This window comes from Rattus rattus, chromosome 2 (genome assembly GCF_011064425.1).
Source record: "Rattus rattus isolate New Zealand chromosome 2, Rrattus_CSIRO_v1, whole genome shotgun sequence".
Lineage (NCBI taxonomy): Eukaryota > Metazoa > Chordata > Mammalia > Rodentia > Muridae > Rattus > Rattus rattus.
This window is the reverse complement of record NC_046155.1, coordinates 177,347,995-177,375,794: the sequence shown is the minus strand read 5'-3', so window position 1 is coordinate 177,375,794 and position 27,800 is coordinate 177,347,995. Positions and strand designations below refer to the sequence as shown.

General features: G+C 49.6%; 4 protein-coding genes across 4 annotated transcripts; 2 read left to right on the top strand and 2 right to left on the bottom strand.

Moving 5' to 3' along the window:
• Positions 1 to 4,564: 4,564 nt before the first annotated feature.
• Positions 4,565 to 6,173, bottom strand: Rpl28 (ribosomal protein L28). The gene is made up of 5 exons (XM_032894498.1): positions 6,071 to 6,173; positions 5,666 to 5,754; positions 5,460 to 5,583; positions 4,927 to 5,045; positions 4,565 to 4,705 (listed from the first exon to the last, which is right to left on the bottom strand). Exons 1-5 carry the CDS (start codon positions 6,144 to 6,146, stop codon positions 4,616 to 4,618), a joined length of 498 nt encoding a protein of 165 aa, XP_032750389.1. The 5' UTR covers positions 6,147 to 6,173; the 3' UTR covers positions 4,565 to 4,615.
• A 2,395-nt stretch (positions 6,174 to 8,568) lies between these two features.
• Positions 8,569 to 14,188, top strand: Tmem238 (transmembrane protein 238). The gene is made up of 2 exons (XM_032894495.1): positions 8,569 to 9,440; positions 14,078 to 14,188. The coding sequence occupies exon 1, from the start codon at positions 8,906 to 8,908 to the stop codon at positions 9,431 to 9,433; it is 528 nt and encodes a 175-aa protein (XP_032750386.1). The 5' UTR covers positions 8,569 to 8,905; the 3' UTR covers positions 9,434 to 9,440; positions 14,078 to 14,188.
• Positions 14,189 to 15,045: 857 nt separating this feature from the next.
• Tmem190 (transmembrane protein 190) lies at positions 15,046 to 16,583 on the bottom strand. Its single transcript, XM_032894496.1, has 5 exons — positions 16,526 to 16,583; positions 16,373 to 16,408; positions 15,540 to 15,665; positions 15,369 to 15,453; positions 15,046 to 15,284 (listed from the first exon to the last, which is right to left on the bottom strand). Exons 1-5 carry the CDS (start codon positions 16,581 to 16,583, stop codon positions 15,053 to 15,055), a joined length of 537 nt encoding a protein of 178 aa, XP_032750387.1. The 3' UTR covers positions 15,046 to 15,052.
• Positions 16,584 to 22,531: 5,948 nt separating this feature from the next.
• Positions 22,532 to 27,800, top strand: Il11 (interleukin 11). The gene is made up of 5 exons (XM_032896252.1): positions 22,532 to 22,575; positions 23,326 to 23,498; positions 23,610 to 23,696; positions 23,788 to 23,949; positions 26,673 to 27,800. Exons 2-5 carry the CDS (start codon positions 23,496 to 23,498, stop codon positions 26,841 to 26,843), a joined length of 423 nt encoding a protein of 140 aa, XP_032752143.1. The 5' UTR covers positions 22,532 to 22,575; positions 23,326 to 23,495; the 3' UTR covers positions 26,844 to 27,800.

Here is a 27,800-nt window from a genome sequence, read left to right as displayed (position 1 = left end):
AAAATTCAAATATTCACAGTATTGTTAGGTCTCAGAGACCCAGGACAAATCTCACCTGTGGCTCCCAGCACTTCTCCCCCAGCTTGTCATCTCTATATATACCTGCCATTTTGGCTACAAGCCTGTTTAGTCTCTTGGCCCACACGGACTCTTGCTCCATGGCTCCTTTCTTGCCAGGCTCTCTCTCCTCTTCCTTCCTCTCCACCCTCCTCATGGCACGGTGCAGTCTGGACCCTTCTTGGTTCCTCGGCTGTTCTCGCCCTCACATCTGCAATAACGTTTCCTCAGCCATACCGTGGAACAACCATGTTCTCATTTTTCATTCAACCATACACACATAAAATTCAAAATTTTTACATGTGCTGTTTTGTTAACGTGTGTGAGAATGTGAGACGATGTCCATATGAAGGCTGGAGAATAATCTGCAGAAGTTGTTTCTCTCCTACACATGCTTTCCAGGAATGGAACTCAGGTCCTCAGGCTTGGAGGCAAGCTCCTTACCTCCTGAGCCATCCCCAAATAGTTTGTTTGAAAGATTGCTTTAATGAGCTACAGGTCAGCCAACTACACAGAGAAATCCTATGTCAAAATACAAAATAAACAAACAAAAAATTAATTGCTGTAGTCCTGCATTGCAATAGTTCATTCTCATCCTATCTCTTGGGCACCCAGCTCCTTAATCAGAGACTACAAATGTAACCAGGAATCTTGTGTACTTTGGGGGTAAAGTCTGTATGAATGTAAAAAGTTTAAATATGACAGGTTGGTGTGATGGCTCTAGGATAAGGTTACTTGGACTTTTTCTTTTTTAATCAAAAGCTGATTTCTCAATCTGAGGTGAACATTAATGCATGCATACATACATGTGTGTTTGATAAGGTTCTTTATGAGGTAGGGTCTCACTATACTGCCTAGGCTGACTTCAAATTCTTCTCGTCTCAGTCTCCTGAATCCTAAGATTACAGACATGTGCCATCATGCCTAGCTACTTTATAGGACAGTTTTGGATGCACAGGAAAACTGTGAAAGTTGCTAAGCACACTAGGCTCATACTAGTCTGAGACACAATGTTAAAACAGCCACTTTTGTCTATAGACTGCTCCCCTACAGTTGGATCTCTGTATATGCTCAGCATAGGTAAGATAAGGACCATGGGTAGGGTGTACAGTACAGGTTAACTCAGCTGAGCTGGGTCAAACACTGCTCACACCAAAGAGACTTGTCTTCAGTTCAAGACCTGGAGATAACTGAAGCCTTGGAATGTCCTGCTGGTTATTATGTCTGCCTGATAATCACTATATCAATTTGACATCTAAGGAAGGAAACTCCCTTGTGCTGGTGTTCTCTGCCTACTGAGTGGCTCCCAACTCTACCACTCTAAGGCTTGGGTTAAGCAACTTGGTATGTTTTTTTTTTGTTTTGTTTTTTTTATTTTTTTATTTTTTTTTAAAGATTTATTTATTATATATAAGTACACTGTAGCTGTCTTCAGATCCACCAGAAGAGGGCATCGGAACTCTTTACAGATGGTTGTGAGCCACCATGTGGTTGCTGGGAATTGAACTCAGGACCTCTGGAAGAGCAGTCAGGTGCTCTTAACCGCTGAGCCATCTCTCCAGCCCGCAACTTGGTATGTTGATGCTACACAAATGCTGGGAATTGTTTCCTATGGAGTCAGTGGTGTGTAGTTAACAGAAACTGGAAAGAATGCTAGTGAAAAAGATCTGCCCTCTGCTCATTCCATGACAAGTACTTTTTCCAAAGATTTATTTTATATGTATGAGTATACTGTTGGCATCTTCAGACCCACCAGATCCCATTTCATATGGTTATCAGCCACCATGTGGTTACTGGGAATTGAACTCAGAACCTCTGGAAGAGCAGTCGGTGTTCCTAACCACTGAGCCATCACACCAGAACAAGCATACACACACGTATGTATGTATATGTCTGTGAGAATGTGCATGTGAATAGAGGTGCCTATGGAACCCAATGGCAATGATTCTCTGGAGTTTCAGAAGCCCAACATGGATGAAAGAAGCGGAGTCCTCTGCAGGAACATGTCTTTGCTAAGCCATCCGTCCAAGTGCTCATGAGCATTCTCATTTAAGTGTGGAGATCAATAGGGGTGGCCCCCTCACTAGTTCTAGTTGCACCAAAACCCACCTCCATACTTACAGCTCAGACTTACCGCTGAACCTGTGCAGCCACATAATGAAACAGGTAGGTATGCCATGTGGCTAACCTACAGGACACTATGCACCATGTTAAAGACCGATTTTTTTTTTTTTTTTTTTGATTCTTTTTTTCGGAGCTGGGGACCGAACCCAGGGCCTTGCGATTCCTAGGCAAGCGCTCTACCACTGAGCTAAATCCCCAACCCCTAAAGACCGATTTTTATGACAGTGCAACTGTATTCTCAACACAGAGGCAGATAGTGTTGCTACCCAGGCCAGTGAGGAAAGAAGGAACAGCATGAAGATCAGAGTCCACATCCTCAGCACTATTAGAAAGCCAGTCACAGCTGAGTGTAGTAGAGGCCTATGCCTTTAATCCCGGGAGACAGGAGGATCTGAGTTCCAGGCCAGCTTGGTCTGCATACAGAGACCTGTCTCATTAAAACAGATAAAAATTAAGCTCAGTAGTGGCAGTATGTCTCTAATCACAGCACTAGGACTAGTTCAGCACAGGCAGAGCTACAGAGAAACCATGCCTCAAAGAAACAAGTGTTTACAAAGCTAGCTATGGGCCAGCAAGATGGCTTAGCAAAAGGAGCTTGCCTTGCAAGCCTGGCAGCCTGAGTTTGATCCCCAGAGTCGACCGAAAAGTATAGGAATAAACCACTAAGTTGTCCTCTGACTTCCCCATGTGCAAGTGGGTTCATGGACAAAGCCGGGGCAGTCACACAGCTGAACTGTAACCCCAACACCAAGGTGGGCAGCGACAAGTTGGGGGTTGCCGCCTCCCAAGTCTAACTCCAAGATCAATGAGACTCAAGCCTTAAAACAGAGCAGGCCACCACCCTCCCCTGACTTCTATGCATGCACATGATTTTTAAGGTTCATTTACTGAGTCCTAAAACTGCATATACACCTGTGTGCCAATAGAGGGCATTAGATCCAATTACAAGCAGCTGTGAGCCTCCATGTGGATGCTAAGAAATGAGCTCAGGACCTTTGCAAGAGCAGCCACAGCTTAACTGCTGAGCCTCCTCTCTAGCCCCTACCCATGCTTTTTCAAAGAGGGCGGATTCACCTTGTTCATACCCCAATAAAAATGAGTACAAGTTAGGTTAAAAAGATTACTTCTCCTGTGGATAGGTCACCTGGGTGGGACTGCTGCCAAGAACCCTATGCTCATCAGCAGCTCAAAATATAAGGGATTTAGATTTAAGTGAGCTGAGCCTGGGCCCATCCTCCTGGGAGGGAGAAGGGTTGCCATGAGTTAAACCTGGGTTGAAAATAGTTCAAGTGGGACTAGGATGGACAACAAGTGATCCAGATGAGACACATCAGCAATCTTACCATCCTTCATTTGCACTGGGGAAAACTAGAAGAGGCTGTGTTATAAGTCAAATGTTCCAGTGAGGGGGCTCAAGCAGTCCCCAAAAGGACTCAGGCAGCTCTTTGGCCTGAGTTGTGGAGCAGAGACAAAGCTCTGGTAAAAATGGTGTACTATTTCGCATTCAAGGCTCACTCACGTTCGCCATGTCAGTGATAGCTAATAGGGGCAAGAAATGGCCAAATACCTCAGTACACCTGTGTACTTGTGTCACCCACTCATCCAGATAGACTTACAACGGCTTATTTTTGAGGCAGGTCATCTCTATAACCCTGGGTATCCTCAGAGTTGCTATGTAAACCAGGCTGGCCTTAAATATTCACCTGCTTCAGCCTACCAAAATGTTGAGATTACAAAACATTTGGTAAAAACTAGACTTTGTTGACATTTTCCAGGATTAGCAACACACACTAAAGCTCTATTGCTGCACTATGAACTCCTAGCTGACACCCCCACCCCACCCCACCCCGAATGTGATATTTAGGATTGTCACTGTTTTACACATCAGATGAATAGAACATACTTTCACTAAGGACTTCACTCTGAAACCTTTGTATTAACATTCTCTTATTAGGAGGCATGTCAACTCAAGAGCGGGGCCTATCTGGGTCAGTGGACTGACACCTGGTAAGACAGCCTCAAGCTCAGGCAGAGGGGCTCAGGATATCTGACACTACCAGCTGCTAAGAACCCTGTAATCATTTGCCCTCACTCCTGTTTCTACAGGAAAATCAACCCTCAGCCCAATCTGATTTCACTCCTGTTGGTGCCTAGACGGCCCTGTGAATGACTCTTGAGCCTATATCCTTCCAGGCTGGTAACTAACTCTTTAGATACTCACAACATAGGAAGCATTTAGACAGATGCTCTGCACCGAGTGTCTAGCCCTGACAACACCCACTTCAGATGAACAAGTTCCTAACAACAAGAGGAGTTTTGATGGCACAACTAAAGACAAACGCAGGGCCACAGCTCAATGAGCCACAGAACAGGAGGCCTAAAGGAGGTGGTCGAACAAATCAGTGGACTCTTTATTGCTTCTGGGGTGTGGGGCTCAGGAGCTCTTGGTGGGGCGGGTCCGTTTCCTCTTCACCACCACAGGCTTCTGGCTTCGAAGGATGGCACTGGCCCTGCGGATGGCCGCCTGAGGACAGGATAAGGAACTTAGCTCACAAACTCAAAAGACACTCCCACTTACTGCTACCTGTTTCCTAGGACTACAGAAAGGCTGTCCTAAGGCTGGGAAGTCAGAAGAATCTCCAGCCTAGCTCCAACTAGGCAGAGTCAAGAACCCAGGCCTACATCCAGTCCCCCAGGTAAAGTTATCAGCTGTCTTCTTGCCCTAAGGATCCATCCATTACTCACCATACGCAGATCAGGGCGGTACTTGTTCTTTCGGATCATGTGCCTGATGCTGCTGAGGGTAGCCCGAGCATTCTTGTTGATGGTGGTCCTCACGTAGGAAGTGGCAGGTTTTCGCTGACCTGGTAAGGAGAGACTAGGAATCAAGTCCATCTGCATACGCCCTTGATGAAACACAGCCTCACCGAAGAACATGCTCACTCTTACTCGACTGTCCTTCCACCACCCCACAACCCCTAAGGGATCGCCATAGGTCGGTCTCAACCAAGTCCTGTGAAAAACCCATTCCTCTTTAAAACTCCCAGATACAGCAGGAATATAGTAGTACAAGCCTTGAATTCCAGCACTCAGAAAGCAGAGGCAGGTTGATCTGAGTTAGAGATCAGCCTGGTCTACAAGAGTTCCAGGACATTGCCGTCGTCTATATAGAGAAACTGTAGTTAAGTTTCTCCACTTTTGGACTTTTACCTAGGAAGTCAGAGGAAGGACAGGAGCTCTGGGAAAAAAAGGGAGAGCTATTGTGTGCAAAGGCTCACCGGATCTGCGTTTCATAACCACCACGACCCCTTTGCCATCAGCCGCAGGCTCCACTCCGACCGTCTTGCGGTGAATTAGCCCGTTGTAGCGAAAGGAGTTTCGGGCCTTCAGATTATTGGGCTCCTGGGGAATAAATTTAGAAGACGGTTAAGGCCCGGATATGCCAAAGAGCCAGAGTGCCCTCTCCCACACGGGCCACACTTACCGTGCTGTACGTCTGCTTATTCCTCTTGATCAAGAAACTGGAGCAGTTCCGAACGACCATCCATTGCAGATGCGCGGACATGGCGGCGACTAGGGAGAAACCGGACACACGAAAGATGTCAAATAGAGAAGCAAGCCGTGGATAGGCGTCTAGGTAATCGGAAGCACGGTTGGGAGAAAACGAGCAAGAGCTTTGCAAGGCCGGAAGGAGTGACCAAAGGAGGTAGGCCGAACTAAGACCGCGGAGGCTGAGAAAGGAGGGGAAGGGACGCTGAGGCCCCACTTCCGGCGAGGAATAAGGACTATGAACGGCCCTTGGGTACAAGGAGAGAAAACACAGGCTGGAAACCCAAGCGGTGGGCGCGAGATGGCGGCCACGCGGGACGGACAGAGGACTCACGCTCACCTCCTCTCCCTGCGGCGGCCGGAGACGGAAAGAAAGACACTAGGGGCGGGGCGACACCTTTAAAATGACAACGCATTTCCGCTTCCTCCGGTGGCGCTCTTGAAATCCGCCACCCAGCTTTCTCCGGTCCTTGGGTTCCGCCTCCGAGTCTTTTTGACTCGGGAACCTTCGGAAATCTTCGTCTGTAGATCCCAGCGAGTTCTCGCGGTGGCATGATGCTGCGGGTCGGAAGTTTTCGAACTTCGTCACTGGGTTTTCGTGAAGTTCCAAAAGCAGAGATCTGGAGAACTATTTCTCCGCCGCATCACCCTGGTCTGTTCAATTAGCACTTAGCACTAGATGATGGGCACTAATAAATATTTTGAAAAAAGGGTTTTGCACCCTTGTCTAGTAGATTCCGAACTCGGATCCTCCCATCTCAGCCTTGTGGATGCAAATATTGAGGATTCCAGAACTGTATCATTACGTGGGGCTTAATTGATTTTAAGATTTATTTATTTTTTAAACAGTATTTATGTTTACTTATTTCTTATTTGCTATTCATTGGTGTTTTGCCTGCATGTATGTCTGTGTGAGGGTGTTGGATACCCTGGAACTAAAGTTACAGCAGTTGTGAACTTCCCGGTGGGTACTGAGAATTGAACCAGCGTTTTCTAGAAGAGCAGCAGCTAGTGCTGTTAATCGCTGAACCATCTTTCCAGTCCCAACTTAATTGATTTTTTTGTAATATGTATGAGGGCTTGCTTCTTTCTCCTGTCCTTTCTTTTTAAGCCCGGATATATGTATGGATGCTATGTGCTTGCCTGGTGCCTGGATTCAGTTAGACAGTTGTGAGTGCTGGTAATAGAACCTGGGTCCTCTGAACCACTGCGTCTTCTTTGCAACCCCAGATTTATTTACTTTTAATTATGATGTATGGGGGTGTTGTGTTAACATATGAAATGCAAGTCCAAAAGAAATCATTGATCCCAGGGAACTAGAGTTACAGGCAGTTTGTGAGCTGCCTCATGGGAACTGGTAACCAAACCCAGGCCCTTTGCAAGAATGGATCTTTAACCACTGAGGGCCATCACTCTTGTCCTCAAGACTTGTTCTTTAAATGGATGCATGAACGATTTTAAATTTTCTCTGGCATGGAGTCTTCAGATGGTTCCATTACTCTTCTTGACTGTCCCCCACACAAACACCAGTGCCCAATGGACCATTTTCAGACCTCTCTAAAAATGTACTGCTGTCTAGTAACTTTATTCTCTCATGCCTGGTTCTTTCTATGCAGAAACACTTCTTATGTCTGTCCTCAGCGATACCTGGCCAATCCTGGCAGCTTTCTAATTTTATTTGTGAGTACACTGTCACTGTCTTTAGACACACCAGAAGAGGGCATCGATGGTTGTGAGCCACCACATGGTTGCTAGGAATTGAACTCAGGACCTCTGGAAGAACAGTCAGTGCTCTTAACTGCTGAGCCTTCTCTCCAGTCCACCACAATCATTCTTAATATTTTTTTAGCATTTAATTATGCATAAAGTGGGTTTATATGGCATTTTCCTATACGTATATAATATATACTCCCTTCTCCCACCACAGTTAATCTGTATGTGTGTGTCCAAGTGAGTTTCCTTTATGTTACTTATAGGCTCATGGATGGGAGTTTGTTTACAGGGGTACCAATGGCTGCACCAGTGTAGAAAATGTCATTTTTCTCTTCCATCATCCTGAGTTTTCTCCAACTCTGAAACTACATTAAGTCTTGGGAGAACCTAGACAGAACTGTCTTGAAGTTTCCCACCCCAGGGGAGAATGGACTCACCTAAGTGTAGATGTGTGGAAGATCAGGACTTTCCTGTAACAGCTGTTGGTTCCCCAGAGTTTTCCCCATGGCTTGACCCAACCATTTGCCTGTGCCATGCTGCCTCCCAGCTCCAGAGTGCCCTAATGCCCTAATTGGTATGGACCCATTAAATTCTCCCTCAGTCAAAGCCATATTCGGGGATCAGCTTCCAGAGTAGGATATTTTTTCCTAGAAGCATTTATCAACAACAAAAGGCCACAGTTTTGGGTTGGTTTGACTTGAGACAGGGTTTCTCTGTGTGGCCTTGGCGGTCCTGGATCTCGTTCTATAGATCAACCTGGCCTGAACTCTGAGATCTGCCTCCCAAGCGCTGGGACTTAAAGGCATGGGCCACCACTGTCAAGCTAAAGCTACAATTTCCCTGCCACTTCCTTTCTATGACACTTGGACACTTCAGAAACTGGCTAACATCTGAGCACTAACAGAACCCTGAGCTAAGTATATTGTGTTCACATGCTGTCAGCCAGCACCTGGGAGATGGGTTCATTGTAGATCCACCCTTGGTTCACAAGAGATCTCAAAAGACAAGCATGGAGACAGCAGCTTCAGGGCTCTGGCTGCTCCAGAGAATGTCTTTTTGTGCTGTGCAGGGCATGCTAGGCAAGCACTCCATCAAGAGAACTACAACCCCAGCGTGTTCGGTTTTTTTGTTTCTGATCCCAATTCTGGTTTACCATGGGCCTAGTGGCCCAGGTGGCCCCCGGGTGGCGGGCACTAAGTAGAAACGCCATCTAGCTAGCTGTATTTTGCCACCCTGAAGTTTGGCCCTAGTCACCTGGCCTGCTTAATGGACAGGGTCGTGCACCACAGATCCTCCCAGACCTCAGTCATATAGAGCATCATCCGGGCCACCAGGTCCAGGCTGTAAGCTCAGGTGACTATGCAGGCACTGGGCACACCTGGCGCCGGGCCCTAACTCCGCCCCGGGCAGCCGCACCCCGGGACGCTGTCGGGGAGCAAGCGGCGGCGGGCCACCGAGGGCCATGGCGGCTGCATCACCGGTGTGCGGCTCGCAGGCGTCCGCAGCCTGCGCTTCAACACCCGCGACCACACCGGCTCCAGCGGCCGGCCTGGGTCGCTGCCGCATGGCGCTGCTGCTGGCCGTGGCCTTGGACGTGGCGGGTATGGCGGCGCTGCTGACCGGCGTGTTCGCGCAGCTGCAGGTGCGCGGCCGCGACTTCGGGGACCTGCTCATCTACTCCGGGGCGCTGCTGGTTTTCCTGAGCCTGCTGGGCTGGATTCTCTGGTACACCGGCAACATCGAGATCTCGCGCCAGGAGCTGGAGCGCGACTATGGCCTGCGGCCTTCGGCGATTGCCCGCCTGGCGCGCAAGCTGTCCCGCCGCTGGTCGGCGCCCGCCACCGCCAGTCCCCGTACCACAGCCGGTCTCCGCTCAGCGCGCAGAGCCGCCCGCACGCCCCAGCCGTCTGCCTCCGGCTCCCGCCGAGTGCGTCTGCAGCTCGCCACGCTTGAGGCGGGGCCCGGGACGGCGGGCACAGGCAGCGAGTGAGCCACAGGTGAGGACACGTAGAAAGAGTGAGAGATGTGGGGAGACAGACACGTCGCTGAAAGGGGAAACTGGAGGGAAATGAGACGGAGATAGCAGAGACACCGAAGGATGGGTGGGACAAGGTTAAGAGTCACAGCACACCCTCCTTCTTTTGCTCCCACGTGCAACAGGCCTCGTGCCATCCTCCTGTAGTCAGTTCTCTGAGCTCATTACTGTTACTGTACAAGAAGTAGGTGACACTCTTGCCCGGACCACACAAATGTGCAAATGGAAGAGCACCATTCGTCCAGACTAATGTGAAGTCAAAGGTGAAGAACCAGTTGGCGCAGAGAGAGGGAAAGCACCCATGTTCCTTCTGATGTTTGAGACAAGGACTCACTATGTAGCCCTGGCTGTCCTGGAACTTGATTTGTAGATCAGGCTAGCCTTGAACTGATATCAGCTTTTTTTTTTTTTAAGATTTATTTATTTTACTTATACGAGTACACTGTAGCTGTCTTCAGTCACACCAGAAGAAGGCATCGGATCTCATTACAGATGGTTGTGAGCCATCATGTGGTTGCTAGGGAATTGAACTCAGGACCTCTGGAAGAGCAGTCAGTGCTAGATCAGCTTTGTGTGTGTGTGTTTGTGTGTGTGTGTGTGTGTGTGTGTGTGTGTGTCTGAATGCCATAAGTGTCAGATGCTGGCAGAGGCCAGAGGAGGGATGGTGTCAGATTCCCTGTAGAGTTATAGGCAGTATTGACCTTCTGATGTAGGTGTTGGGAACTGGACTTGGCCCCTGCTCAAGAGCAGAAAAAGCACTCTTAACCATGCAGCAATCTCTATCCCCCAAATTTTATTTATTTTTTTTAATTACACTTACCATTTGCATGTTATGTGTGCATTTGTAGTACAATGCTTTTGTAGCATCTATTCTCTCTTTCCAGCATGTAGGCCCTGGGAATCAAACTCAGGCCATTAAGCTTGGTGACAAGCGCCTTTACCCAATGAGCCATCTTTCTTGAAGCCCCTGAATTTCCTTTTTTTTTTTTTTTTTTTTTTTTTTTTTTTTTTTTTGGTTCTTTTTTTTTTTTGAGCTGGGGACCCCTAGGGCCTTGCGCTTCCTAGGTAAGCGCCTACCACTGAGCTAAATTTTCTTTTTTTTTTTTTTTTTTTTTTTGGTTCTTTTTTTTTTTCGAGCTGGGGACCGAACCCAGGGCCTTGCCTTCCTAGGTAAGCGCTCTACCACTGAGCTAAATCCCCAGCCCCTCTGAATTTCCTTTCTTAAACACTCTTCAGCTTCCCTGCTTCTACTCAAAGACCTGCTATGGCTCTCTCTTGCTATCGCATTAAACCCAGGCCATTAGTCAATAGGGAAAGCCTCCATTTTTAAGTTCTGCCTTTTCCCACATTTTATTTGCTTTTAAATCTCTCAGACCACAGACAGACAGATGTCCTTCATAACAAGGAGGGCTATTGCTATCTGCAGTCCAACCAGAAGACTTCCGAAATTTTCTTTAGACCAGCTCATTCCTCTGACCTCCTCTGAGTATTCATATTGTCTGAGCCCGTTCTTATCGTTGTTTGGATAACCGCATGGTATATAACTTCCGTTGGAACTGGTTCTCACATCTGCCAGAGAGCCCCATACAGGGAAACCCAGGGTCTTTGGTGTCTTTGTTCCTAACGCCACCCAGCAAAAGTGTGAACTCAGGAAAGGTTGATAATGTGTAGGGTGGGTGAATCCATAAGTAGATGCGTGGGTTGAGGACGGATAAATGTGTTGCATACAGATTGATGGACGAATGGATACATTTCAGTTGCTAGATGGGTGGATGCAGAGCAGACAAGTTGGCTGATGGATGGGGTGGATCGGTAAATGGTTTGTAGAAGAGTGTGTTGATGAATTGGGTGCGTGGGAGCAGATAGGATTAATGAATTGATAAATGGCTGGAATGGTTCCATAGGACCAATGGATAGATGAATGAGTGTTTGCTTTGTTTTCGAGACAGAGTCTTGCTGGTTATGCCCAGGTTCACCTTGAACAGAGTCCTCCTGGTTCATCATGACATGAGTTGTTTAACAGATGTAATGGATGAGTAGGTGGATGAATGAATACATAGGGTTAGGTGAAGAGAAGCATAAACGGGAGTTATGGGATTGTTTGGGCAGGTAGATATGCAAATAAATGGATGGGTTTGGGTTTGGATAGATGGGACTGACTGAATTCATATCCTATGTAGGATAACTGTGGGGTGTGTGTGTGTGTGTGTGTGTGTGTGTGTGTGTACACGTATGTTGTATTTGCATGTTGTGCACACATTTTGAATAGAGGCCAGAGGATTAATTTTTGGTTTATTCCTCAGGAACCAGCAATCTTGGTTTTCGAGACAGGATCTCTCCTTGGCCTGGATCTCTGATTAGGCTAGACTGGCTTGCCAATCAGCCCCAGGGATTTAAGAGTCTCTGCCTCCCCCGCACTGGGCTTACAAGCATCATGGAGTCTGGCACTTTTTATATAGCATGCACTAGTGAATGCACCATGGTGCATCTGGGAGGGTCAGATGACATCTTTCGTGAACAGATTCTCTCCTTCCACCATAGAACTTAGGCTACATGGCAAGTGTATTTACCCAGCGAGATAGCTCACCAGCCTAAGACATTTTTACTCTTCTTCTGGCCATCCAAAGACATATTAATTCTATTCTGTACTTCATGAAAACTAAGAATTTGAGTCTCTGTTCTGTGGTTCAAGTGAGGAAACAGCTAGGGCTGGGGGTATGGCTCAGTTGTAGAGAGAGCTTACCTAGCATGCGTGTATCAAGCCCGCCCTGGGTTCAATTCCCAGCACCACATCACAGAAGACATGGTTGGTAAGCTCTATAACCACAGCACTCAGGCAAATCACAGCAAATTCAAGACCAGCCCAGTGGACATAGTATGTTCCAGGCCAGCCAGGACCATGATAGTGAGCCTGTTTCAAAACAGCAAAACAGAGTCTGGAGAGGTGGCTCGGCAGTAAGAGCACTAGCTGCTCTTCCAGAGGACCTAAGTTCCATTCCTAGCACCCATACGTCAGTTCACAAGTAACTGCAATTCCAGGAGATCTGATGCTCCCTTCTGGCCTCCATAGACAACGGGCACAAAACATTTCTATGCATAAAATAAAACACAAATCTTAAAAAATTACATGCACAAAATATTTAAAGGCTTAATAACCACGTGTCTGTGAAGCATGGACAAATGTTGGATCACAACACTAGATAGATGCCAAAATAGTCATCTGTGGTTAACTTGGCTCCTGAAGATCCTTGACATTTACGCAGAAGTGTACATTTGGGCGAGCCTCAAAGAACTTGAATTTTGACATAAGGGCATGCTCTAGGAATGCCAACCTCCCCTGTGACCAAAATTCACACAAGGGGCAAATCTTTTCCTTCTTCTGCCTTCCTTAACTTAACATGGTCTCGTTATATAACATAGGCTGGCCTGGCACTTCCTATATAGACTAGGCTGGACTTTAATATGTGGTACACTCCTGCCTTTTAAATACCAGGGTTACAGATGTGAGCTACCTCATCTGCCTTGGTTCTTTGTGGTTTGGTTTTTTTTTTTTTTTTTTTTAATTTTGTTTTTTAAGTACATCTATTTATTTTTAAATATTTTATTTATTTATTCATATATGTGATGAGTACACTGTAGCTGTCTTCAGACACAGCCGAAGGCATCGGATCCCATTACAGATGGTTGTGAGCCACCATGTGGTTGCTGGGAATTGAACTCAGCACCTCTGGAAGAGCAGTCAGTGCTCTTAACCGCTGAGCCATAGTTTTTTTTTTGTTTGTTTGTTTGTTTTTTTTTTTTTTGGTTCTTTTTTTGGAGCTGGGGACGGAACCCAGGAGCCATAGTTATTTTTTAGTATGTGTGCATCTGTGTGTGCTCTGGAGTGTGTATGTATAGATATCAGAAGGTAACCAGTGGGAGTGGGTTCTTCCCTTCCACCATGAGGGCCCTTTTGGTTTGATTTATTTGAGACAGGAGCTCACACTCTGTATCCCAGGCTGGCCTCAAACTATGCATCCCAGATTAGCTTTGAAGATCCTCTTTGGGCTGGAGAGATGGCTCAGCGGTTAAGATCACTGACTGTTCTTCCAGCGGTCCTGAGTTCAATTCCCAGCAACCACCTGGTGGCTCACAACCATCTGTAATGGGATCTGATGCCCTCTTCTGGTGTGTCTGAGGACAGGTACAGTGTACTCATATAAATAAAATAAAATAAACCTTTTAAAAAAAAAAAAAAGAAGAAGAAGAAGATCTCTTTGCCTTCTAAGTGTTGGGATGCCCCAACTGTTTTTTTGTCTATTTTTTTCCATCTCGGTTTCTCTCTCTGTCTTTGTGACTCCCCAGGTCTCTCTCTGTGCCTCTGTCTCTTTGCTTTTTCCTGTCATAAACTCCGATCAGTGGATTCTGGTGAGTTAGAAGCACATTGGCATACACATCCCCTCGGGGTTCCAGAGCAAGCAGAGGGGAGCGGGATAAGCCTAAGTGCCTATCAGTGAGTAAGGATCTCCCTGGCCTTTCATGGGTTAGAGAACCTCACAATGAAAGGAGAGAAGAGGAGCAAACCTAACTAGCCACTAACCCCACCTTGCCTTCCCACAGATAACCTCATCCTAAGGACCTGACTGAGACATGCAGCTGCCCTGGACATCACTTGGACAGCAGGAAACCCACCTGTCACCTCACTTGGATAAATGTTTCACTTTTGGAGCACTGCTTGCCTGTCTGGTTAAGGGCCTGAACTGGCAAAGGGGAGTGATTTGCCAGGCCAAGACACCTTTGTTCTTGGGGGCCCTGGAGATAGTAGGATCCCAGCTTCTTACTGACTCTTTGATAGGGGCACCTAGGAGGTGAGAAGAAGGATCTTGAGTGCATGCAGACCCAGCCAGCCCAGGCTTCCCTAGGGTAGTTTAGATCTGCCAAGAACAACAGACACAGGGGCACACTGAACTTGCAAGATATTTACTACAGGGTTGGTCCTATATAGAAAATGACATTGATGCAGGATACCTGCAAGACTAGGAGGAGAGAGAGAGCTAATTGGACAGACTGAAGCTGAGTGCAGACAGCACTCTTCCAAGAAAAGGCTTGGCCAGTGGAGACTCTGGGAGCTGAAGTCCTTGCTGGATGATGCCCGTGCACTTCTGTAGCCACTCAGGCACTGTGCTGAGGGGCAAGGGAAGTTTGAGGACTGGAGATTAGTTGCTCATGGTGCTTCCTAAAACAGCATGGTTTAGGACACGTTACCATGGCTGTGTGTATCCCTAATACCCCAAATCCCCCTATTGGAAGCTCACTTCATTGTAACCCCCTACACAAGCACCCACACCTAGAACTTCCATGATTCAGATCCACAGTACTTATTCCCAGAACCCACTCTTAACAGACCCCTCTACACTAAGCTCACAGTCCCTAATCATACCTACTGCCCACATTAAGTCCTTACCCCTTAATCTCCCTCAAAGTACATGTGCACACCGTGCAAGGCACTCGTAAGGCCACCTGCTCCCCCACAGATCCCAAAAAAGACACACATTTATATGCTACATCTGTATTAAGGGGTCCTCCAGGGTTACCCTATTCTTCAGCTCCCTCTGTTTCCTCCCCGGAAACTGTAGCTGCAGCTTCTACTTCAGCGCCTCCTGAGGATTGTGGCGCTGAGTACACTTGGGTAGTGGTGGCATCTGGGGTTGGCTTCTTGTTGGCCGTTCGTCGGTCCTTAGACAGTAGGGAGACTGACCCTGCCAGTCTACTACATTTCCCTCGTAGAAAGCGTGGTACATGCAGCATGTCTCGGCGCCTGGCCCACCTGGTGGGGAGAGCATATGTTCAGCCTGAATCACTCACACCTTCTGTGGAGAACCATGCCTGCTGGCCTCCCAGCCACACTCACCAGAAGAGAGAGATACTGGTGATCAGGAAGAGTAGGCTGCCACAGGTCCAGCCCAGTGCCCACATATGCTTCCTCCGCATATTTTCTAGAAAAGGGGAGGAGGAAGGTCCAGGGATCCACCTTCTGCACCCTCACCCTCTGAAACATCCAGTCTTCGGCCAGGTCACTCACCATCTGGCCGTTGATGATAGCATACACCATCCCGGTAGCAGCATCGCAGGCGTAGGCAGAGGTTGGGATTCTCGATTGCTGCCTGACCCCCACAGCTCTCTCGGTCCCACACATCTCCCTCACAACCTAAGGGCCACCACAGTAGGTGCTAAGTAACAGAACTGTCCCTGGAGGCTACAGGCACAAGAGCGCCAAGGCCAGGCTGTGGGGCTGTGGTACTGTGTATTTGGCAGTATTCTTTAGAGATTCCAGACCCAGCCCTCCTCCCTCAGACCTAGCTTCCATCCCTCCTCCCTCAGTCCTGGACATCCCAACCCCACCCCTCTTCCTTCAGAGAGTCTTCCACAACCCTTCTCCCTCAAACTCAGGAGTCAAGGTTGCAGGCAGCTCTCCAGACCCCAGACCCAGGGTTATAGGCCTCAACAATCATTCAGACCTGAGGCTCAAAGCTCAAGATCTCCTTTTTAATAAAAGTTTCCAAGCTCTTCACCTCCCTCAGACCCAGAGGTTGAGTTCCCTGACCTACTTCAGATCCAGAGGTCAGGCCTTAGTCCCTCTCTTCCATACCCTAGGTAAGTCCCCTGACTTCTTCCTTTAGATCTGAGGAACCAAGGACCAAGATCTGGCTCTCCTCCCTCAGACCGAGTCCAGGTTTCCATCCTCCATGAGTCCCAAAGGTTGAGTTCCCAGCCCTCCTTCCTCAGACCCAAGGGTCTACCCTGCAGCTCTTCTCCTTCAGATCCAGTGGTCAACTCCCAGCCTTTCTCTCACACATCCTACAGTCTTAACTTGGGGTCCCTTCCTTGGGCCCCAGAATTTTGGCTCTTGCTTACTCCATGGGTAGAAAAATCCCTGGATTCCATTCGCATCTGTGGGAGAAAAGGAGTGATGTTGGGAGACTGTGTGGCAGCCAACGTGATGACCCTGGCCACAGCCCTCTGATGGCCCTGCCCACAGCCCTCTGATGGCCTCATCAGTACCCTCACCTACTGAGCCCTGCATCAGCAGGAGAAGGCCCAAAGCTGAGATCCCAGACCCCACCATGTTACCTCCCCAGACCCCCTGGGGCCTCTATGGAAAGAAACCTTGAAGGACATCAACCCTAGCAACAGCTGGGCCCCGCCCCAAAAGCTTCAGCCCCAGTATTCTTAGTTCTGTTGCTAGGGAATCCCCTCAGCAAGGGGTTCACAAGGAGGGGTGCCCTGGCCCCATCATTCCTGACTGGGAAGTAGCTCCTTACTTAGGAGAAGAGGTGGGTGGGCATTGGGAGGCTTCCGATGTAGATAGAGCCTTCTCAGCAAGAGAAGAGGAAAAGAGAAACAGAACAAAGCAAGCGGCTGGAGATGGCCGTTTTTATCTGGAACCTGACAGGGTAAGGATCTGGGGTTGGTGAAATCTTTGAATTGCAGAATGCAGAATCCATTTCTTTCCTAGCCCAATGTCCAAAGAAGCTGCCTCAAGAGACCCAAGTTTGGAAATCCTCATTGCCAGGGTATTTTTCCTTTTAGCAACCAGAAAAAAAAAGGACCCTAGGACACTGGGGTCTCACTGAGCCCCATTATTAGAGAAGGTTTCCTCAGCAACCAGATCAGGAGGAGGTAGGGATGGTGGGGGCTGGTGGGTTGGCCCTGGGTTTCTCCATCAGGCTCCATCAGGCCTCTGCTTTAGGGAACACAGACCAGGGGCGGGCCTGACTACCTGGCCCTGCTAGGACTGAGGTGTGGTCACTGTTAGAAGCTGTGATGGTGACTCCTGCCAAAAATTTTGGGTCCCCAAAGAGATTTCAGTTTCCTATTTGTTAGTGAGGGAACACAAGCTAGAGCAACTCAGATTGTTTGTGTTTGTTTTAGCCAAGATTGCCCTCCTAGCTTCCAAGAAGTCAGATTAGAGAACATGTTACCATGGTTCCTCACGCACCTGAGCTCACTGTCCACTTGGCATAGTGAGAAGGGTTTCTCAGTTCCTGAGGGAGGAATTGGCCCTGGACTCATGGGATGGCTGGGGCATCCTGTAGGTGTTGGATCTGAGGGAAGGAAGGGAGATATTATCCTTGAGTCTGAGGGAGTGAAGATGTCTGGAGAAGGGAATCCTTGAGACTGAGAACTGTGACCCTAGGGGCTGAGGGCCGCAGGTTTTGGGATCCCTGGGTCTGAGCAGGAAGAGCTGGGCCCTGGACTCTTGAGGCTTTTAGGGGAAGAAACTAGATCCAAGACTATGAGGTCTGAAGAAGGAAGGCTCCCTGGGTCTGAGGGAGGAGTGTTGGGGTCTAGACCCCTGATTCTGAGGAAGCTTGGGGCCCAGATTTCAGATCTGAGGGGAAAAAAGGACCGGGGCCTGGATTGCCCCTTCTGTTTCTCAAGAAGTTTAGGAGGGTGACTCTTTCATCCCCGGGTCCTCCAGTAAACATCCTAGAGGGTGCTGAGTGGGCCCTGGGCTGACTTCGTCAGAGATGACACAGGTCCGAGGGGGCTCGGCAGGGGGTCTGGGGGTGGGGGTCAGAGGGGTTACCAGGCTGAGGCCAGGCAGCTGCTGACCATTTCCTGTGTCAACACCATCTGGACCCACTTCCCAATTCCCTGGATTCCTCAGGGATCAAGGAGGGGGTGGGGGTGGAGCTGCCTGGCTCTGGACCGCGGATTGGGATTGGGGTGGGGGGGCACCGTCAAGACTCTCACCGCTAATGACAGGTTTAGGCTGCCTCTGTGGCTGACCTGCCTCGTCACCCCCCAGAGGCCAGACAGGACCCCCCAGGGACAGACAGACGGACACACACAGCCTGGGATGTGCTGACATCACACCCAGCCAGCACCAGCTCACCCAGGGGCCAGCACACCATCAAGGAAGGCCCCCCTGGATAGATCCCCACATCCTAGGGACACTTGGTGAAATGCCTCAGAGGTCTTCTCTTTGCCTCCTCTTTGTTTTTTGAGTACTCAAGCTGGTGTTCCTAGCACTTTTTTTGCTTCTGTCTTCTCATCATTGGGCTATGAAATCCTGTTTGTATTTGTTTATCTTTGCTGTCTTCCGTCATTTTGGGGGATTCCCAAAGTCTCCCACCTCGTCTGTTTTTTTTTCTCATTTCCATAAAACTGGTACCCCAACCCTCACCCAGGGAAGACCCAGGCAGGAGTCCCAAGTCCACTCCAGTCTTTCTGTGGTCACTCTGGGGAAGATGAGTCTTTCCCCACAATCCCCAGGGTGGAAAGTGAAGCAGGACTGAGAACAAGCAAGGAGCCCATGACCCAGACTCACAAACTTCCTCAAACACAAAGTTCCCCCAAATTGTAGGACATCAAATTTTCTTCCAATTATATAAAAAACAAGGGTTTAGTACCCTGGGTCTGATGGAGGAGGGCTGGCTGGCTGGGGTCTGTTTCCTGGGTCTGAGGGAGGAGGGCTGGCTGGGGTCTGTTCCCTGGGTCTGAGGGAGGAAGGCTTGGGTCTAGAGCCCTGGGTTTGAAAGAAGAGAGCAAGGGCCTGTACTCTGGGTATGATGGAAGAGGGCTGGGTACCTGAGAGCCTGGATCTGGAGGGCTGGGATCTACAGCCTTGGGTTAGAGGGAGGAGGACTACGGTCTGTACCCTGGGCTTGAGTTTAACCATCTCAGGAGGGTTAAATACCTGAGACCCTGGGCCTGAGGGAAGAGGGCTGAGGTCTGTACCATGGGTTTAAGGAATACGAATATGGGGAGACAGAAAGGTAGGGAGATGGTATGAGTTCTTGAATCTCATTTGGGGGAAAGGGCTGGCATTTGCAGTCCCTGGTATTGGCCAGGTCTGGCTACAAGCCCAGTCCCTTATCCCCTCAGGCCAGGCCATTCTCCAAGCTGGTGGCCTGAGTCACCTTGGCTAGCCCTCATGGTCTGGGGGGGCTACGTCAGCTCTCCCCTCACTGACGCAGCCTTGGGTCCCCCCCACCACGCTGACTCAGCCGGAAACAGGCCCCCTGAGAGGCGGAGACCCAGTGGTCAGAAGCCTGGGTCCCAGCAGGAGCAGGGGCTGAGGAGGGCCCCTGGGGGGCCCCTAAAAGGGGTGATGTGACAGACTAAGAAAGAGAAGGAGCTGGTACCTGAGGCGATGAGGTCATGTCCCACCATGGGGGGGCTGTGACCTCACCCCCTGGGGGATCTGAGCAGTTCTCCCCACCTAGTGGTGAAAGATGGGGAGGGGAAGCCTCTGGCTGCCAGTCAGTCCAGAGCCAGCCCTCACCCTACTCCCCCATCTCCAACCAATGCAATGGGCCTAAAAGACCAGCATGGGTGGTCTACAAAGAGATTTTTTTTTTTTTTTTTTTTTTGCAGTTCATGTAATTGTCCTGTGTCCAGAGCTATCCCATTTCCCTCTTGAGGAGGAGACTTCTGGGATGTATGTGAGTTGATTTTGATGTCCCCATCCCTTAACGGGCTGTGAATTCTGAACCAATGGTATTCATCCATTGAACAGGGTACTGCTGCAGTCCCTGAACAGGTGTGTTTAGCTTTTACCTGCATAGGCTATTATGTGGCTCTAAGTTTCTAGTACCCACCTACTCACTTTTGCCATCTCTCTCGGTGACTACCTGTGCCTCAGTATCCATGAGACCAGAAACAGTTTTCTAGTAGTAGTTTGCACAATACTTCTCACTTCGGGGTAGGAAGGGAGGTATGTGTGTATGGGAATGTATGCGTATGTGGGTGGGTATCTGGACCTACATGCAAGTGTATAGAGGCCGGAGGGGGACACTGAGGGTTCTGTCACTCTCAACCTTACGCCCTTGAGGAAGGACCTCTCACTGAATCTGGAGCTAGGCTGGAAGACAAGCCCTAGTAATCCTGCTGTGTCCACCTGTCCACCCACAGCGCTGCAGTTACACACGCTCAGCTTTTTATATAGGCGCTGTGGACTCAACTCAGGTCCTCGTGTTTGTGCAGCACTCCTACCCACTCCTTAGCCACAGAAGATGGTCTTACTTGCCCCATCTACAGAACTGTGGAGTTGGGGGGAAGGGCAGCAATATGGCCAGAGACCTCTGTAGAGAGCCTTTCTCCTTCTTTCTTTTGGTCCTCATCTTATCTCATCTAACCTGTCTCTAAGGTGACCCCATCTTTGGTACATTCTTCTGCAGCCTGCATCTTCTTTCCATGTCGTGCCCCCTTTCTCTTTAAGGGGTCTCTGCTTCTTTTTTTTTTTTCTTTTTTCTTTTTTTCGGAGCTGGGGACCGAACCCAGGGCCTTGCGCATGCTAGGCAACCACTCTACCACTGAGCTAAATCCCCAACCCCCTCTGCTTCTTTTTTATTTATTTTTATTTATTTATTTTTTCTTTTCTTTTTTTCGGAGCTGGGGACCGAACCCAGGGCCTTGTGCTTGCTAGGCAAACGCTCTACCACTGACTTAAATCCCCAACCTCTCTGCTTCTTTTTTAAAATAGGGTTTCAAGTAGTGTAGGTTAGTTTCAGTCTCACTGTGTAGCTAAGGATGACCTTGAACTTCTGAACCCCCTGCCTTCCTCTCCCCAGTGCTGAGATGCAGGTGTATACCATCACACTCTGACATTTGAGCCGCACCCTCAGCTCCTCAGTTTCCCAGTCTCTCCATCTTAGAGACTAGGTATCTATATATCCTACTGTCCTCATCTCTGTGCATCTGTCTGCCATCCTGGTTTTAGAGGCTCCATCCCTGTCCCAGTGTTCTCATCCTTCTCTGTCATTCAGATTCTCCCCCTCACCTCCACCTCCTCAGGCCCTGGACTTGCCTCTCCTCCTGCCTCCCCATCTCTCAGTACTATCCTGGTCCATGCAGACCACCACCCACAGCCAGGCTCCGTAGAGCTCTTGAGCCTTGTGTCTGTCCCAGCCCGTGGAGGTGGAGGGAGGGGACGCCAATGACCTCACCGGCCCCTCTCAGACCACCCCCCCTTCACTTTTCAACTTTTCCAACTTTTCCTTCCGTGCCCTCCTCCGAGCAAGGCGGTGTGAGCCCTGCTAGGCAGCCGGCTCGTCTGAATGGAAAAGGCAGGAGGGAGGGTGAGTCAGGATGTGTCAGGCCGTCCTCCCCTGCTGCCTGCCCCCCGCCCGCCCGCCCCGGCCCCCTATATAACCCCCCAGGCGTACACACTCCCTCACTGCCTGGCCCTTGCTGCTCACACTCACAAACCTCCCCTCCCCAGGCCGAGGCCCAGCTGACCCCCTGGGCTCCCCCGGCAGCGGACAGGGAAGGGTTAAAGGCCCCCTCCCCCCGGCTCCCTGCCCCCTGCCCTGGGGAACCCCTGGCCTGTGGGGACATGAACTGTAAGTTGGTTCCAGTTCATGGGGTTGAGGGGACAGGGTTGGGGGGAAGGAAGGAGAAAAGGATTGAGGGGGTGGGGAGGATGGGAAACAGAGTAGGGACAGAGGGCTAGAAGAGAGGAGTCATGGGGAGTCAGACTGAGAAAGAATAGTGAGAAAAGTGGGAGTTTGAGAGAAGAGAGAGAGAGAGAGAAAGAGAGAGAGAGAGAGAGAGAGAGAGAGAGAGAGAGAGAGAGAGAGAGAGAGAGAGAGAGGGCAAGAGACAGCCAGACACTGACAGAGGGCTAGGTGTCGGAGGTGATCCTTAAGGGCCCCGGGTATCCCAGGGAGTCAGTGGGAATCTAGGAACAGAGACGACCACGAACTCCCAACAGCGTGGCTTAGGGAGGGAAACTAAGGCACAGAATCCCAGATGATGACAGCAAGCCCCAGAGGACCGGGACCAGGCAGGCGAGGCAAATGAAAGAGGTGCGGACAGAGAGTTTAAAGAACCAGACAGATGCGCACCGGCTGGGGACGGGGTGCACCGACAGACGGCCGAGGAGGGGCTTGCGAAGAACTAGGCACAGCTAGAGGGGACCAGGGGGCGGGCTGGGGGTGTGATACGTGAGCTTGGCGGCCCGGGGGGCTCTGATTGGCTGGCTGTCCCAGAGGTGGGCGGGGCAGCTGGGGGATGGGCAGCCGGCAAAGGAGCTGTCCTTAGCCCCTGAGCCCCGAACGCTGCCCGCTGGGTCTCCAGCTGCGTGCGTCCCTGAGCGCCTCTCCGACCAGGTGCGCCCAGGTCCTCCCCGACGCAACGGCCCAGCCTTCTGCAGCCACCTTTGTGGGCATATGGGAGTGGGTCCAGGCGCCTTCCTGGAGAGGAATCCGTGTGTTTGGGTGTCAGCTCCAGTCTCTGGCTCCTACTCCTGTTCCCAGGCCGGCTCGGGCTCCCGGGGCAGGGGAGGGGGGCAGGTTCTGGCCTGTGCCTCCCCCCTCATGCCCCGCCCCGGGGCCCAGATTCCGGCGTCCGGGGGCGGACGGGAGACGCCCGGCCCGTCTACCCGCCCCGGGCCGCGTCTGCTCCGACGGGCGGGGCAGCCAGAGCCAGGGAGGGAGAGGGAAGCCCGCCCGGACTCGGGCTTTGCGACCTGCCCTGGGGCGCCCCACCCTGAGACTCAAGACCTCCAGGTCCTCCTCCCTCAGATCCAGGCGTTCAGGCTCCAGCCCTCCTCCCTCAGACCCGGGAGTCCAAACCTCAGCTCTCCTCCCTCAGAACCTGGAGTCCAGACTCTAGCCCTCATTCTTCAGTTCCAGGGTCCCGAGGCCCGGCCTTCCCTCCCTCAGATGCAGAATCCAGGCTTCATCCCTCCTCCTCCAAACCGTAAAGTCCAGACCTCAAGTCCTTCAAAACCAAAATTCTGGACTCTAGCCTACCTCACTCAGACCCAGGTTCTAGACTTCTTAGAGGCAGAAGAATCTAGACCCCAGCCCTACTACCTCAGACACAGAGTTGGCCTGATTTCTCTTTTCTGTCCACAGGTGTTTGTCACCTGGTCCTGGTGGTGCTGAGCCTCTGGCCAGATAGAGTCGTTGCCCCTGGGCCACCAGCTGGCTCCCCTCGAGTGTCTTCAGACCCTCGTGCAGATCTGGATAGCGCTGTCCTCTTGACCAGGTCCCTCCTGGCAGACACACGGCAACTAGCTGCACAGATGGTAGGAGATTGGAGGGACAGGGTATATTGAATGACAGTCACTTCTCCTCTCTCTTGGGCACCTAAGGAGGGGGAGAGCTTGGGGTTCCCCTCACAGCTTCTTTCTCACCAGAGAGACAAATTCCCAGCTGATGGAGACCACAATCTGGACTCCCTACCTACCTTGGCCATGAGCGCTGGGACACTGGGATCTTTGCAGGTGAGAGCTGGCTGATAGGGCATCTTGAAAGACTGATGACTGAGGGTACGAGTGTGCTAACTGTCCCCTGGTTTCCATTCTTTGTCCTCAGCTTCCTGGTGTGCTGACAAGGCTTCGAGTAGACTTAATGTCCTACTTCCGACATGTACAGTGGTTGCGCCGGGCAGCTGGTCCTTCCCTAAAGACTCTGGAGCCAGAGCTGGGTGCCCTGCAAGCCCGACTGGAACGGCTACTTCGTCGCTTACAGCTCTTGGTATGCTCTGGCTCCAAGACCTTTTACTTCCATTCCGATCCCTTTGACCCTAAGAAACAATAAGCCTGAGATTTTTGACTCCTCTGCCCACTCAGACAGGTTTCTCTGAGTAGCCCTGGCTGTCCTGGAACTCCCTCTGTAGACCAGGCTGGCCTTGAACTCAGAGCTCTACCTGCTTCTGCTGAAAGGGGTGCACCACCACCATTCTGCTGAGATTTTGATCCTAACACCTCAGAATCCTGGATGACTTTTGAACCCCAGCCCCCAGTTTGATCCCTGAGAATGAGATATCCAAGATCCTGAAACTGTGAGACCTTGAGGTCCCAAGACCCCAGAATCCCTCAGAGCAGCTCTTAACTGGTCCCCAAGGTGACAAGCCACCATAGTTCATTGTCTTGTGTCCCCAAAACCCAGCCCATGATACTATGAAACCCCAATCTTGATCACTTGTCTAAAAGTCTAGACCCTGAATCCCAAGATCCTTAGGCCTAAGACCCCTACCCTGAGTCAACAGGATCTAGATTTTCTCGTGAGAATTAGAGGCCTAGGCCTTAAGACGCCTAAAGCTGTAAACCTCTAATGCCCAAAGTCTTAGATCCCAGCCTCCTGCCAGATCCTCACATCTCAAGCACCCAGTTCCAGTCCCTAAGATTCAAGATCCTGACCAAACCAGTCTTGACACTCTACAGTGCCAGACCTCAAGTCTAGACCCTAGCTGAGCACGGTGGCAGTGGCCTGTAAGTCTCAGCATGAAGAGGTACAGGTAGGTGGTTGTCACAAGTTTAAGGCCAGCCTGATCTACTTAGTGATTTCCAGGCTAGCTATGGAAAAACATAGCAGAAACCTGTCTTAAAAAAAAAGCAAAGCCAGGTATGGTAGCAACCGGTTGTGCTCCCAGCGTTTGGAAGGTGGTACATGAAGAGACGGAGTCCATCTCAGCTGTGTAGTGAGATTGAGGCCAATCTGGACGTATAAGATCTCCTTTCAAAATACTCCCCACCCTGCTCTATGTCTCATTTCCAATATTATGAGGTTCAAAAATATCAAGACCCCAAATTCCAAAACCTCAGACCAGTAGTCTAATAGACTTCAGACTTTGGTCCCTGACTCTAAAGACCCTAGGTCTCAAATTCTTGCTCCTAACTTCAGACCCTGGACTCTAAGCTCTTAAGACACTAATTCTGACTTACTGAGAAGAAATTGGCCAACGTCATTCCCTAGAACTCATTCCCTAGCCTGGTCCTTAGGACAGTAATATCTCTCTCTCTCTCTCTCTCTCTCTCTCTCTCTCTCTCTCTCTCTCTCTCTGTGTGTGTGTGTGTGTGTGTGTGTGTGTGTGTGTTCATTAAGACTATTAAGACTTGGGGTTGGGGATTTAGCTAAGGGGGAGAGCACTTGCCTAGGAAGCGCAAGGCCCTGGGTTCGGTCCCCAGCTCCAAAAAAAAAAAAAAAAAAAAAAAAAAAGAAAAAAAAAGACTTGAACATACAGAATTGAGAGCCTAGAGTCCAGAGGTCAACATTGGGCATCTTTCTCTATTGATCATGTTCAGCCTTGATTATGTTTGTTGTTGAGGTTTTTCTGTGTTTATTTTTTTTTAAACATAGAAATTTTCTTTTTTTTTTTTTAACATTTTTTTATTTATTATGTATACATCATATAGCTTTCTGCCTGCATGTATTCCTGCAGACCAGAAGAGGGCACCAGATCTGATTATAGATGGTTGTGAGCCACCATGTGGTTGCTGGGAATTGAACTCAGGACCTCTGGAAGAGCAGACAGTGCTCTTAACCACTGAGCCATCTCTCCAGCCCTCTGTGTTTATTTTTATTTTGAGGGGTTCTCTGTGTAACATTGGCTATCCTGGAACTCATTCTGTAGACCAGGTTGGTCTCAAACTCAGAGGCTCTGCTCTGCTTTTTGAGAAGGGGTTTCTTACTGAACTTGGAGCTCACCAATTGAGCTGGACTGGATGGCCAGCAGATCCCCCAGAATCCTCCTGTCTTACTTACCCAGTACTTAGATTACAAGTACATGCTGGTGTGCCCAGCTTTTTTACATGAGTTCCAGAGATCTTGTCCTCTTGATTGTGGGGCAGGTACTTTACTCCTTTATTAATTATGCATTATCCCAAGCTGCAGGGTTTATTTGTTAAGAATTATTTATGGGGGGCTGGAGAGATGGCTCAGCGCGTAAAAGCACTGACTGTTCTTCCAGAGGTTCTGAGTTCAATTCCCAGTAGCACATGGTGGTTCACGACCATCTGTAATGGGCTCCGATGCCCTCTTCTGGTGTGTCTGAAGACAGCTACAGTGTACTCATAAATAAAATAAATCTTAAAGTTATTAAAAAAAGATTTATTTTGTGTATATGAATACACTATAGCTGTCTTCAGACACACCAAAAGAAGTCATCAAATCCCATTACAGATGGTTGTAAGCCACCATGTGTTGCTGGGAATTGAACTCAGGACCTCTGGAAGAGCAGTCAGTGCTCTTAACCACTGAGCAATCTCTCCAGTCTTGTTTTTGTTTTGTCTTTTTGTTTTGAGACAGGGTTTATGTACCCCAAACTGCCTTTCCTATGTAACCTTGAATCCTGGTCATTCCACCTCTGCTTCTCAAGTGCTGGGATTGCAGCTGAGAACCACCACACCCAACACAGCTTCAGTTTTCTAAGCCCCAGGCCCCTTATCTTTTGCTAACCTTCTTTCTCCCTTCAACAGATGTCTCGTCTAGCCTTGCCCCAGGCAGCCCCGGACCAACCTGCGGTCCCTCTGGGCCCTCCTGCCTCGGCCTGGGGAAGCATCCGGGCAGCTCATGCCATCCTAGGAGGGCTGCACCTGACCTTGGACTGGGCCGTGCGGGGCCTGCTGTTGTTAAAGACTCGGCTGTAACTCAGGACTGAAAGCCACCATCGACATCGTCCTTTAAAGCCAGATCTTATTTATTTATTTATTTTGGTACTTGGAGTGGGGGAGCATGATGAACAGGGGCATGCCACACTCCAAACAGCCACACCCAGCTAGATAAAGTCTTTCCAGGAGACCTGGGTGAGGGGGCTCACCTGTGGCTTATTTATACTTATTTATTTAAAGAATTGGGGTGGGTGCATCTGAGACCCTGAGGAGCAGGGAACTGAGATCCTGGGTCCTAGGGTCTTTACGAAGTCTATTCACAGTGTCTTCCTCACTTTTTTATTATTTATTAAACAATTACTTTTTATATTAGGAGGATGGAGGGGGGGAAAGGAAGCCTGGGGTTTTTGTACCAAAATGTGATTTTTTTTGTGTGACACAGAGAAGTGGGATATTTAAATACATAACTATTTAGAGGTTATTAGCAGGAATATTCCAAAGGGATCTGAGTGTAAACCGGTACCCTAGCACTTCAAAGGTCCTCAACAGATACTTAGCAAACGGTCCGGAACACCTCATGTCTAACAGCACCTGCATGGTACAGAGATAGCAAGGTTCAAGGTGTTTCAGCAAGATTCACGCACCCTGGCAAATGGGAAACAACTTAGGTTTTCTGGGGGGGGGGCTGGGGGAGGCGGGCAGGGGACAGATGCATCTAGTTAGGGAAGTTCCAGGCAAAGACTTCTTTAGACGTTGAACGTCCCTGTGCCCCGAGAGCAGCAGAGGATAGAACCTCTCTTTCTATACATGGATATAGATTTTTTTGTTTTTCAAAATGGAAACACCAAAATGTTGACAACAGCTGCCTCAGGGTTGAAAACAAGAGATGGCACTGTGGGTGACTGTTACTGTTTGTGTTTGCATTTTCCAGAGTTTTCACCATGACAGTATTTTGCATGACACATTTACAAACAATAATAAACACTATTTTTAGAA